The 13,476-nt window shown below is 42.9% G+C and overlaps 1 protein-coding gene across 3 annotated transcripts in view; it reads right to left on the bottom strand.

Annotated features, from left to right (window-relative positions):
- The window catches only part of SFRP4 (secreted frizzled related protein 4), a 117,623-nt gene extending 110,091 nt beyond the window's left edge, over positions 1-7,532 (bottom strand). Inside the window, exons 1-2 of one of the 3 annotated variants that reach the window (XM_073630497.1) lie at positions 6,485-7,532; positions 545-625 (exon numbers count right to left, since the gene is read on the bottom strand). In XM_073630497.1, the coding sequence (XP_073486598.1) occupies positions 545-625; positions 6,485-6,923 (520 nt within the window). In that variant the 5' untranslated portion in view covers positions 6,924-7,532. The remainder of the gene's footprint in view (positions 1-544; positions 626-6,484) is intronic. The other 2 variants (XM_073630499.1, XM_073630498.1) reach the window with 2 other exon arrangements.
- Between the last annotated feature and the right edge of the window lie 5,944 nt (positions 7,533-13,476).

Below are 13,476 nucleotides of genomic sequence, written 5' to 3'. Positions count from 1 at the left end.
TGTTGCGGAACTACACATCTCATGAGGCATTGTAAAACTCTGACATTCACAGACATGACTAGGCATGATGGGAATTGTAGTCCCTAAACAACTAGAGGGCCATAGTTTGAAGACCCCTGGAACAGACGATCTGTCTCTTCTCCCCCCACAGGAACTGGAAACTGTGTGTTTACACATACAGACCCCGGTTCTCCGTGTGCCCCGAGCGATCACGGGAGCCCAGCGGTGATCGTGACCACCGGGCACTCGTATTGTGGGCGCGACGTGCATGCCCCTAGTGGATAAACAGAGAAGCGACATAACATGACGGCGATTTGCGCAGCCGAGCCATGTTGCAGCAGTACAACTGCGGTGGCTGGTCGGCAAGCGGTTAAAGCAACAAAATAGTGATTTACTATCAATAAATTTTCTGCAGGGTAAGGTGACTGGTACATGATGAAAGATATAAACTGGTTTGTGTTAGGTATGTTTGACAGGTCTGCATGTGGTACAAATTACAATAACTAGTATTGTTTGAGTTATCACAAGAAAATACAGACTTTACCCATATTTAAACTTTTGCAGTGAATCATTCTTGGTCTTTCTGGGACTATGACATCTTGTGTAAACTCCATCCACTTTATATCTAAAAAGAACAAGACATTAGTTGCCAATGAAAATAACTGCACTATGCCAAACACACCAGGAGTAATTTGAGTCTTTAAATACACCTCTTGAACTGGACAAGACGATTTCTCCACATCTGCAATATAAATACTTTTAGAAGTCTAAAATAAATCTTTCATAGGAACTTGTGTTTTTGATGGCTGCATTACATTATTGTTTTAATAACACTTTTATTTTAATAAAGTTGCATAACTATATAAATGAACCTATTACATGGTGTGTTCTTAGTTGGTCTATGGGCTGTCCAAACTAAACATAAAAGTCATGGCCCAAACCATTTCCTTTTTAACTTGTCCAGTTATTTAAACAGGTGCTAAAGTCATTTCCTCTCATTATCACACACTTGCAACTTTACAAAAGTTGCCGTTCTAAATTTTGCAACAGTGAACTTATAAGGATAAAAATTTCTGGTGAATTTGACTCAGCTTTTTATTTTAATAAAGACCTACTTAGATTAAAGGGCTAATTACTAAATGATGTAACATTTACACAAGACCAAATGTTTCCTTTACTGCATTTTCTCTTATTTCTATGAAGAAAAAGTGGAACAGTTGTCCTTAGCAACTAATCAGGGCTCTTCTTAAAAATGAAACAATCTCCTTTCTTTGGGCAACAGTTCCGCTTTTGCACCTGTTTAAAAAAATCAGCCCTAGTGTAATTAATATTTGACTCTCCCTCTCTGGTAAACATACTGTACACTGTGAAGCAGGAAAGCAAGACATTCATCTAAAAATATATATTTTACTGCATACCATAGCTGCCAAGCAAAAAAGAAAATGTGGAATTTTTTTAAACATTCATAACATATACTACAGAATGTTGTCTAGGGAATTGCAGACAATCATTATTACTTTGACGCAATAACAAGTGGAACATAAGCATCCCTCAATGATCACAAGCCCTGTACCAGGATAATGAAAGAAAATAGCTAATTAGAGGGTCTATGAGTTCACTGTCAGAAAAGTAGTGTTTAACCCTTCCATGAATGAAGATTGTGAAGCCGAGATGCTCAGACCAAATTTAGCAGCTTCAATATGTGTCAGTAACATGAGGAAAAAACCCAACGACTAATGTATCAGTAAATCAAAGAACTAGGAACACACACAGATGCACATTCCTAATTCTATGCTGCATGGCTAATGTTCTTAAGGCAAAGGCCATTGTGCATAAGGTCTTAAAAAGGTGTAACAGGGTCACAGTGGGGTGATGTTTTATGATGGCTGCCATTGCCGATCTCCATCTGAACCTGTCATGGTGACCAATTGGCTTTAATATTTTCACTAATTCGAAACAGATACAGTATACAGGTTAGGATCTGCATACTTGTTCTGGGTTTGTGATTTAGAGTATTGCTACCTTGTATCAGAATGACTACCAGGAAACTTGCATTTTCATAAGGAGGTCAGTAATGCTAACCTATGTATTTTTATGGTGGGATTCCTTTAAACATAACTCTCAGTCTGGTTAAAAAAAATAGGGTGATGTGTGTAAACTTTGGAGACTGCCATTGCTGATCTCCATCCGAACCTGTCATGGTGATGACCAATTGGCTGTAATATTTTCACCAACTTGGAACAAATATACAGGTTAGGATCTGCATACTTGTTCTGGGTTTGTGATTTAGAGTATTACAACCCTGTATCAGAATGACTGCCAGGTAACTTGAATTTTCATAAGGTGGTCAGCAATGGTAACCTACAGTATGTAAATCTCTTATAGTGGGGTTCCTTTAAACATAACTATCAGTCTGGTTAAAAAAATGGGGTAATGTTATGCAAAAACTTTGGTGGCTGCCATCACTGATCTGAATTCAAACCTGTCATGGTCAGTGGCGGCTAGTGAAGTTTTAGGATGGGGGGCACCAGACCCTGCCCCTCCTTTTTGATCCCTCGCACTTCTCATAAGCCCCACCCCTTATAGATCCACACACTCCATTCCCTGTATTCCACTTGCTTTCACCCATAGTGTCAGGAGTATACAGCTCAGCATCACAGGACAGAGTATACAGCTCAGCATCACAGGACAGAGTATACAGCCCCAGCATCACAGGACATAGTATACAGCCCCAGCTTTACAGGACAGAGTATACAGCTCAGCATCGCAGGACAGAGTATACAGCCCCAGCATCACAGGACAGAGTATACAGCTCAGCATTACAGGACAGAGTATACAGCTTACCATCACAGGACAGAGTACATACCTCCCAACTTAGAACTTGAGAATGAGGGATGCTTGAGGCTGATGTAAGCATGCGGCACGTCACGCCAAAAAGTGGGTGTGGCCAGACTCTTAACAGTGGAAGGGGCTTAAGGGGCGTGGTTAAACAAATTAATCCCTCTTACCACCATCCCTCTCCCCATCACTACACAGGACCCCTTCATCAACACTACCCCCCATTGTACACAGGACCCCCTCCCTCATACTAACCCATCATTAAACACAGAGGTTAATTGTTTTATTTGTTTAGGGTGGAGAGGCAGGAAGGGGGGTTATTGTTTAGGGTTGAGAGGCAGGGAGGGGGGTTATTGTTTAGGGTGGAGAGGCAGAGAGGGGGGTTATTGTTTAGGGTGGCGATGTGGGGAGGAGGTTATTGTTTAGGGTGGAGAGGTGGGGAGGAGGTTATTGTTTAGGGTGGAGAGGTGTGGAGGGGTTATTGTTTAGGATGGAGAGGCAGGGAGGAGGTTATTGTTTAGGGTGGAGAGGAGGTTATTGTTTAGGGTGGAGAGGTGGGGAGGAGGTTTTTGTTTGAGGTGGAGAGGCAGGGAGGGGGTTATTGTTTAGGGTGGAGTGGCAGAGGGGGGGTTATTGTTTAGGGTGGAGATGTGGGGAGGAGCTTATTGTTTAGGGTGGAGAGGTGGGGAGGAAGTTATTGTTTAGGGTGGAGAGGTGGGGAGGGGTTATTGTTTAGGATGGAGAGGCAGGGAGGAGGTTATTGTTTAGGGTGGAGAGGTGGGGAGGAGGGTTATTGTTTAGGGTGGGGAGGAGGTTATTGTTTAGGGTGGAGAGGTGGGGAGGAGGGTTATTGTTTAGGGTGGGGAGGAGGTTATTGTTTAGGGTGGAGAGGTGGGGAGGAGGTTTTTGTTTGAGGTGGAGAGGCAGGGAGGGGGGTTATTGTTTAGGGTGGAGTGGCAGAGGGGGGTTTTGTTTAGGGTGGAGATGTGGGGAGGAGGTTATTGTTTAGGGTGGAAAGGTGGGGAGGAGGTTATTGTTTAGGGTGGAGAGGTGGGGAGGAGGGTTATTGTTTAGGGTGGGGAGGAGGTTATTGTTTAGGGTGGAGAGGTGGGGAGGAGGTTATTGTTTGAGGTGGAGAGGCAGGGAGGGGGGTTATTGTTTAGGGTGGAGTGGCAGAGGGGGGTTATTGTTTAGGGTGGAGATGTGGGGAGGAGGTTACTGTTTAGGGTGGAGAGGTGGGGAGGAGGTTACTGTTTAGGGTGGAGAGGTGGGGAGGAGGTTATTGTTTAGGGTGAGGAGGGGAGGGGTTATTGTTTAGGATGGAGAGGCAGGGAGGAGGTTATTGTTTAGGGTGGAGAGGAGGTTATTGTTTGAGGTGGAGAGGCAGGGAGGTGGTTATTGTTTAGGGTGGAGAGGCACAGAGGGGGGTTATTGTTTAGGGTGGAGATGTGGGGAGGAGGTTATTGTTTAGGGTGGAGAGGTGGGGAGGAGGTTATTGTTTAGGGTGGAGAGGTGGGGAGGGGTTATTGTTTAGGGTGGAGAGGCAGGGAGGAGGTTATTGTTTAGGGTGGAGAGGTGGGGAGGAGGTTATTGTTTGAGGTGGAGAGGCAGGGAGGAGGTTATTGTTTAGCGTGGAGGGGTGGGGAGGAGGGTTATTGTTTAGGGTGGATAGGGAGTTATTGTTTAGGGTGGAGAGGTGGGGAGGAGGTAATTGTTTAGGGTGGAGAGGTGTGGAGGAAGTAATTGTTTAGGGTGGACACATGGGAAGGAGGTTATTTTTTAGGGTGGAGAGGTGGGGAGGAGGTTAATGTTTAGGGTGGAGAGGAGGGGAGGGGGTTATTGTTTAGGGTGGAGAGGTGGGGAGGGAGTTATTGTTTAGGGTGGAGAGGTGGGTAAGAGGTTATTGTTTAGGGTGGAGAGGTGGGGAGGAGGTTATTGTTTAGGGTGGAGAGATGGGAAGGGGGGGATAATGTTTAGGGTGGAGAGGTGGGGAGGGTGATTATTGTTTAGGGTGGAGAGGAGGGTATTGTTTAGGGTGGAAAGGTGGAGGGGTTATTGTTTAGGGTGGAGAGGGGGGGTTAATGTTTAGGGTGAAGAGGTGGGGAGGAGGTTATTGTTTAGGGTGGAGAGGTGGAGAGGGAGTTATTGTTTAGGGTGGAGAGATGGGTAAGAGGTTATTGTTTAGGGTGGAGAGGTATGGAGGAGGTTATTGTTTAGGGTGGAGAGGGGGGTCAATGTTTAGGGTGTAGAGGAGGGAAGGAGGTTATTGTTTAGGGGGGAGAGGTGGGGATGGAGTTATTGTTTAGGGTGGAGAGGTGGGTAAGAGGTTATTGTTTAGGGTGGAGAGGTAGGGAGGAGGTTATTGTTTAGGGTGGAGAGGTGGGGAGGGGTTATTGTTTAGGGTGGAGAGGTGGGGATGGGGGATAATGTTTAGAGGTGAAGAGGTGGGGATGAGGTTATTGTTTGAGGTGGAGAGGCAGGGAGGAGGTTATTGTTTAGGGTGGAGAGGCAGAGAGGGGGGTTATTGTTTAGGGTGGAGATGTGGGGAGGAGGTTATTGTTTAGGGTGGAGAGGTGGGGAGGAGGTTATTGTTTAGGCTGGAGAGGTGGGGAGGAGGTTATTGTTTAGGGTGGAGATGTGGGGAGGAGGTTATTGTTTAGGGTGGAGAGGTGGGGAGGAGGTTATTGTTTAGGGTGGAGAGGTGGGGAGGGGTTATTGTTTAGGGTGGAGAGGTGGGGAGGAGGTTATTGTTTAGGGTGGAGAGGCAGAGAAGGGGGTTATTGTTTAGGGTGGAGATGTGGGGAGGAGGTTATTGTTTAGGGTGGAGAGGTGGGGAGGAGGTTATTGTTTAGGGTGGAGAGGTGGGGAGGGGTTATTGTTTAGGGTGGAGAGGTGGGGAGGGGTTATTGTTTAGGGTGGAGAGGGGGGTTAATGTTTAGGGTGAAGAGGTGGGGAAGAGGTTATTGCTTAGGGTGGAGAGGTGGAGAGGGGGGTAATGTTTAGGGTAAAGAGGTGGGGAGGAGGTTATTGTTTAAGGTGGAGAGGGGTTGCATTTTCATAAGGCCATCAGCAATTGTAACCTAGGTAAGGTATATTGTATTTCTTAGTATGGAATTCCTTTAAACATAACTATCAGTCTGTTTAAAAAAAAGAAAAGACCAGATAGTGCTCTGCTGCATTACCACAATACTTATTTGCAATTCCCACTGCAATCTATTTGTGGGATTTGTGACTAGGTTCAATACTCCAATACTGGGTACGCACCTCTTATAAATCTAGGGGGAGATCCATAGGAGCTAATTGCTTGCACCAACCTCTCAAATCTCATTTTTTGTTTAACCAAATATTATTTATAAGAAAAAAACAAAAACGTTTTTTGTTTGTTTGGTTTTTTTTTGCTGGACTAGCTAAATCATCGCCCCAACTAGATTACAGTCTACAAATATAGACATCAATAAAAGGTGGTAGAAAACTGGAAATGCCTTCAGCATTATCCAATCAGAATCCAGCTGTTAGCAAATTAAACCTAATTCCTACCTGAATATGCTAAACCACAACCACCTCTCCCAACATTTTATAAATCAGCATCATATTATTTCAAATTTAAGTGAGTTTGGTTCAAAAACATTTTATATTGGAATGTTACCTTCAGGGATGTCTGTAACAATGGCTTCGGGTGCAATGCACACCCCTCGGTCATACACTGGCAGGTCGTCACATGCCAGGTTCTCTGGCCAGCTGTGGTTGTACCTCTTCATGATAGGCTCACAACCATCCTTGGCTCTTTGGCACACAGACTTACAGGGTTTAATTGGATCATGAAGGAATTCCAGTGTGCAGATAGGTGCATACATAGCGCACAGGAAGAAATTAAGTACTGGGCTGCAGTTGATCTCCACTAGCTCCTGATATTGTTCAATAGCCAATATAGCATTCTCCTGAGTGCTGTGGTGCAGGTGGTTGGGCATTCTCGTAATATTCCAAGGCATGTCTTTACACATGGGGATCCTGACAGTTTCACAGGGAGCTGGGTGCACTCCCCTCTCCATCACCAGGGCACAAAGCACAGCTGTAACCAGCAGCATGGTTGCAAAACAGCCTTAACTGCTCTGAAAACTCTAGCTGTAGGCAATATTTCTTTTTTCTGCTCTTAGATGTAGGTCTGGCCAGGTTAATTGTGGAAGTGAGTAACTCACAGGCAACTTGATGAGAACATATAAGAGCAATGCCAGAAAGTTGCTTGTGCTAAACCCTCAGTAAAAGATTACAGGCTGAGAACTTTCTTTCCTCCAGCTTCCCAGACTCCACTGCAGAGAAGAGTGGACATTGTTCAACTACCTTTATAGCAGTACCACAAGTGACGTGCATCACTTCTATTTTTTAGATGGCTGCATAATTCATTTTTTTTCTCTCCTTGGCAGACACAGTTACATCATCTCTATTCCTTTAATCCCAGGGCGACATCACTAAATTTCAGTTCAATTTCCAATTAAAGTCTCCTCCTCCCAAAGTTATTTTCTCCAGAACTGCAGTGGAAAAAAAAAAAAAAGAAGCCACTTCCACTTCTCCCATCTTTTCAGGTCTTATTAGAGCAAAGCAAAGCTTAGAAAAATAAAAAGATCTTATAATAGCAGAGGGTTTAACTTTCAAGAGTATCTGCTCTCCCCTCCCTTCCCTTTTTTAGGAGGGTGAAGAAGCACATGTGAACCTGCTGCATTTTTCTAATTCGCCACTAGAGGTCCATAGTGTTGTAGCATAGAACTAATCGAAATGTACTGGAGAGGTGAGCATATTGATAGGCAGATAATGAATCATTTGAGGTGGATAAATATTGTGATCTATCACACAAAACAAAAATTATAAAATTGTCAAAATACACAAATCAAAAATGAATAAAGTCCAAATTTCCCACGTAGTAGGTATTCAGTATAAATGTAAAATGCTGATCCAAATGAGCTATGATTGCTCTTACCAGATCTCCAAAGAAATGTGCGGATGGCAAAAAACCCTTGCCAGGGCCTCTGGGGTATCAGACCAATCAGCACCGTCCGTGGTTAGATCAAAATCCCCTCAATGGATACAGGATAAAAGCAAACACAAGAAAAAAGAAGACTGGCCATAGTGTAGTATATTAAATACTGGACATGGACAAACGAACATACCAATCACCCGGGTGTGCACATATAAACAACCAAAAGACAGGGGGGGAGGGAAGTGAAAAACCCCACCACCGTGGCTGTAGATTGTGCTTACCGACTCACGGTGATACACAGGCTTTTAATAGGATGGGAGCTGACATATAGCTGGCAAGAAGCACCTTGATAAGTCCTCATTACACGAAGTCCACAACGTCAGTATACCACCCAGAATAGAATAATAAACTCTCCATGGTGAAGTACGTTTTAAAAGAAAATTTAATAAACAAAGTATTGCACTTACATAATAAAAGCAGTTAATATCGCATCAGTAAATATCGCCGGCCGGCATACAAGCATGGAAGCGAAGCTCGTCCTACTTCCTGGTCACGTGGTAGCGTCGCTGCGTGCGTACCCAGACGCGTTTCGTCATCAAAAGGACGTTCTCAATGGGGACGAGCAGCGCAGTGAGCCACCACCATTAAATAGACATCCAAGCCTCGTTCTGAGTTGCGAGCGCGAGGACGCCATCTTAAATATGGGAAAAAAAACTAAAATATCCCAAAAAACGTGTGCTTAGCTGAGATGTTCACAATATCTACAAAAACATGTAAACCCTCACAAAGAGTATGGGCAAATGTCCTAACCATTAAAAAACAAGCAAAAAAAACGCACCCTAACTAAGGGTACGTAAAAGGTCACCAACGTGCCCAAAAATAGTGACAATTCAAGAATATGAAAATTTATTAACATAGGATGATAAACAAAAATTAAATTGATAAAATAATAAAAGAATAAATAAAAAATAAAAATTAGATAATGGAGTGAATGGGAAAGTGAATGAAAATATTATAAAGTATAAAATGTGCCACATATCTAAGTATGGAATATGACCAGATTAGATCTTAACTTTCACATATGGATCATAACATCCTATAATAGGACATAGTGAGAAAGAGTAGATGTTGTAGGGTTATGTTACAACTCCCAACAATATATAGCTGTGAAAAATCCAATAAAAAAAAAAAATATTAAAAAAATTCTTAGGAAGAATATTAAACGCAATCAGTTCCTGTGAATGGAAACCAAAAATGGAAAACAAAAATAAATGAATATAAAAATAAGAATAAACCTCCCTAAACCTAATGTTTAATAACAGTATACAGATTGCCTCAATTATTGCACATGGCGTCCTCTAGCGAGCATCCCAGAACTGGTATACTTATCGCATATGTTTATATAAAAAACAAATAAAAAGTACAATAAAATTACATCATGAATTGTCTATAAACGCGTTCACATCCATATCGATGTTTAACCCATAAGGTACATAAGTCCTTAACTTATGGATCCAGCTCATCTCGAGCTGGGATATACCCCTAATTAGGGCACTGCCCCTCCAATGGGGTCTAAACTTGTCTATCCCTAAAAAGAGGGTTCCTGAGGGGTCCCTATCATGCACCAATAGGTAGTGCTTCGACACTGAATGGTTCCTGAACCCCGTGCTAATATTAGTAATATGTTCGTTAAGTCGCACCTGGAGAGGGCGCTTAGTCCTGCCCACATATTGAAGGCCACACGGGCACTGCAACAAATAAACAACCCTCTCCGTGGTGCAAGTAACGAACGGCTTAATGTTGTGCGTTACTCCTGTGCTAGTAGAGGTAAAGGTCGTGGTCCTTCTATGAGAACATGCATTATACTTACAAACCCTGCATTTCCTGCACTGATAAAAGCCAGTCAATTGGTCAAAGAATGTTAGTTTGGTAATAGGAGGACTTAGAATATTGGGGGCCAACTGATGGCGTACCGAAGGCGCTCCCCTAAAAACGACACGAGGTCTATCTGGCAAGATGTTATTGAGGGTTGTGTCACTCTTAATTATATGCCAATGCTTATATATTAAACTTTTAATGTTATGATGTTGTAAAGAAAAGGATGTAACAAAAGGGACCCCTAAATCTAACTGGCCTCTATCAGCAGAGCTCCTCTCGACCAGCAGATCATCTCTATTGACAAGTTGTACATTCTCAAGAGTCTTAACAAGAGAATCTTTTGAATAACCTTTTTCCAGAAATCTCTCAGTGAGAATTCCGGCCTGTACTTCAAAATCTGCATGGCTGGAGCAATTCCTTTTAATCCGAAGATATTGACTCTTTGGAATCGACTCCAGCCACGGACGATAATGGCAACTGTCGACTGGTATGAACGAATTCCTATCTGTTTCCTTAAAAAACGTAGAGGTGGTCAATCTGTTACCTTCCACCGAGATTCTAAGGTCCAGAAAGTTAATAGTAGTCTGACTCCTCTCATAGTTCAACTTAATCCCAATAGAATTAGCGTTGAGGGTAGTTAAAAAATCATCCAAGGCCGAGAGCTCGCCATTCCATAGGAGGAGGATGTCATCTATATATCTAGCCCACAGGACCAACTGGGGGGTGTCCCTGGCATAGATGACATCCTCCTCCCATTTACCCATAAAAAGGTTGGCGAGACTAGGGGCGTATTTAGCCCCCATAGCCACCCCCACATCTTGTCTATAAAACTTATTGCCAAACCAAAAATAATTATGAGAGGCGGCATACCTCAATAAGTCCATCAAAAATGATATTTGAACCTGAGCAAGATTGGAATCTCTAATCAAATAATGTTCAACTGCCTGAAAGCCCAATAGGTGTGAGATATTGGTGTATAAGGAGGTCACATCCGCGGTGACCAACCACATTCCCGTCTGGTGCTGAACTCCTTTAAGCATTCGAATAATCTGTCTAGAATCCTTAACATATGAGGGCAAGCTCTGTACTAAAGGCTGTAAAAAGAAATCAATATATCTGCCCACCCGGGACGTCAGGGAATCAATCCCACTAACAATAGGGCGTCCCGGGGGGCAGATGGGATTTTTATGTAATTTAGGCAGGTAATAGATGGTAGGGGTGCGAGGGGCCGTAGGAATTAGATATAGGCCTTCCTTCTCCGTCAAAACCCCCATCTCCCTACCTTTCCTAACCAACAACTTTAAAGACTTCAAATACTTTAATTTGGGGTCTGAGGGGAGGGGTGTATAAGTGGTGGTATCATTCAGAATATTTAACATCTCATTAATGTAGTCCTTTCGATCTAGGACAACAATCCCCCCCCCCTTGTCCGCTGGTCTAATGACCAAATCCCTGTTGTTACATAGGGAATTCAAACCCTCCTGTAGAGTTGTATTGAGTCTGGCCTTTTTAACTTCTAATTGTTCCAAATCTCTCAGGATACCATCTCTGAAAACGCGCAAAGCTGGTGCTAATGCTCCCGGGGGATTGAACAAAGAAGCATTCCTCAATCCAGAATGGGTAATCCCCATATCATAAACCTCAGCACTCCTAATGGGGCGGTTGGCCATGTATCTTTTTATATTTAATTTTCTAACAAATTTATGAATGTCCATAAAAGTTTGGAATTTATTAAGTTTAGTGGGGGGGACAAATTTAAGTCCCTTATCTAGTATTGCTTTTTCAGAGCTAGTTAGTAATTTAGAGCTGAGATTAAAAATCCCAGCGCCAACTACATTCTGGGTTTTTTTGGCGGCTCGTATCCTCCTCCCCCCTCTGGTTCCTCTCCTCTTTCTCCCAACCTTTTGATACCTTGATTTGGTTTTTGAAAACCCCAACAGTTGGGGTCAATAGGTGCAGAAGCACCCATGGGGGGCATTTGTCCACCAAGAGTGGGGTATGGCAGAGTAGGGGTATTACCTCCACTTAAATTGAAGTCCCTATCGGGGCCCTCTCTATCTTGCAAAGGAAAAAAGGAATTAGAAGTGGGTATATTAGCCTCCCATTCAGTTCCTGTCGGGAAACCTGATCCTCCTTGCGGATAGTCAGGGTAACCCCTACCATATGCCCTCCAATCTTCATATTGATTCGAAGGGCGCCCTCTACCCCTTTGGTTGTAATAGGAACCCCATCCTCTCCCTCTCTGGGGAGGTGGTGTCCTATATTGGGACCCATACCCTTGCTGGTACGACATGGGGTTATGGTCCAAAGGTAGGGGGAATCTAGGGGGTCCATTTTGTCTTAGTTGTCCTCTAAGGGAGCCCCTATAATTGGCATTGTTTGTTCTATGGGGAGATTGCTTAGGATATTCATTCCTTACTTTTTGTGTTGATTTCACATAGGGTGCCCCCTGTTTATTCTGATTCCGTGGCACCACTGAGGAGACCCCACCTGAGTGATTGGTTTCAGCCACTATGCCAATCTCCATATTGGTGTCGTTTTGTTCGGCTAAAACCTCTAAGAGTTTTTTCTGCCAATCAAAAACGACTTTACCATGATAATCTGTGAGGTCCCTATTAAATTTTTTCTTTTTCTTAATCCTTTGATCCTTATCTTCTTTTTCAAGAATTTTTAGAAGGTTCTGGGATTTAGCCAGATAATCTTCGCTCCCCATAAGGGGGTGTAGTTTCTCTCTAATTATCTTGATCTCTTCATCAAGCTTGGTTAGCTTAATGGTTTTCCTATCTATCAAGAATCTAATTAGAGAGAGACCGGCTTGATTAAAATATTTAAACCAGCCCTCTAAATCAACATCTCCCTTTTGAGGTGCCACATCCCACCTAAGACTTCGGGGGACCATTGAGTGTTTAATATAAGTTTCTAAATAGGCTATATCCCATTTAGTATGGTTCTCAGACACCATGAGATTCTTAAGTCTCATAAAGGTTCCTCCCATATCATTAACATCACTACTGTAGGCTTCAAAAACCCCTTCTACATTAACCACATTAGTGGCACGAAATTCAAACACATCCATAGCACTGTGTCAATGAACAACACCAATATTAACCAGCTGCAGAAAATAAGTCGGAATACAATGTAAGCAAAAAGTTCCGCGCTAGAAGCACAAAAGGATAAGCAGCAGTAAACAGTGCGACAACACCAAAAACAAAAAAAAAATATATATAAACTGCGCTAAACAAAGGTTATATGTGTTGAGGTGGATAAATATTGTGATCTATCACACAAAACAAAAATTATAAAATTGTCAAAATACACAAATCAAAAATGAATAAAGTCCAAATTTCCCACGTAGTAGGTATTCAGTATAAATGTAAAATGCTGATCCAAATGAGCTATGATTGCTCTTACCAGATCTCCAAAGAAATGTGCGGATGGCAAAAAACCCTTGCCAGGGCCTCTGGGGTATCAGACCAATCAGCACCGTCCGTGGTTAGATCAAAATCCCCTCAATGGATACAGGATAAAAGCAAACACAAGAAAAAAGAAGACTGGCCATAGTGTAGTATATTAAATACTGGACATGGACAAACGAACATACCAATCACCCGGGTGTGCACATATAAACAACCAAAAGACAGGGGGGGAGGGAAGTGAAAAACCCCACCACCGTGGCTGTAGATTGTGCTTACCGACTCACGGTGATACACAGGCTTTTAATAGGATGGGAGCTGACATATAGCTGGCAAGAAGCACCTTGATAAGTCCTCATTACACGAAGTCCACAA

The sequence above is a fragment of the Aquarana catesbeiana genome, linkage group LG05 (assembly GCF_042186555.1).
Source record: "Aquarana catesbeiana isolate 2022-GZ linkage group LG05, ASM4218655v1, whole genome shotgun sequence".
In the NCBI taxonomy this organism is placed as follows: domain Eukaryota; kingdom Metazoa; phylum Chordata; class Amphibia; order Anura; family Ranidae; genus Aquarana; species Aquarana catesbeiana.
Note: the sequence above shows the minus strand (reverse complement) of the source record. Positions and strands in the feature narration are given on the sequence as shown.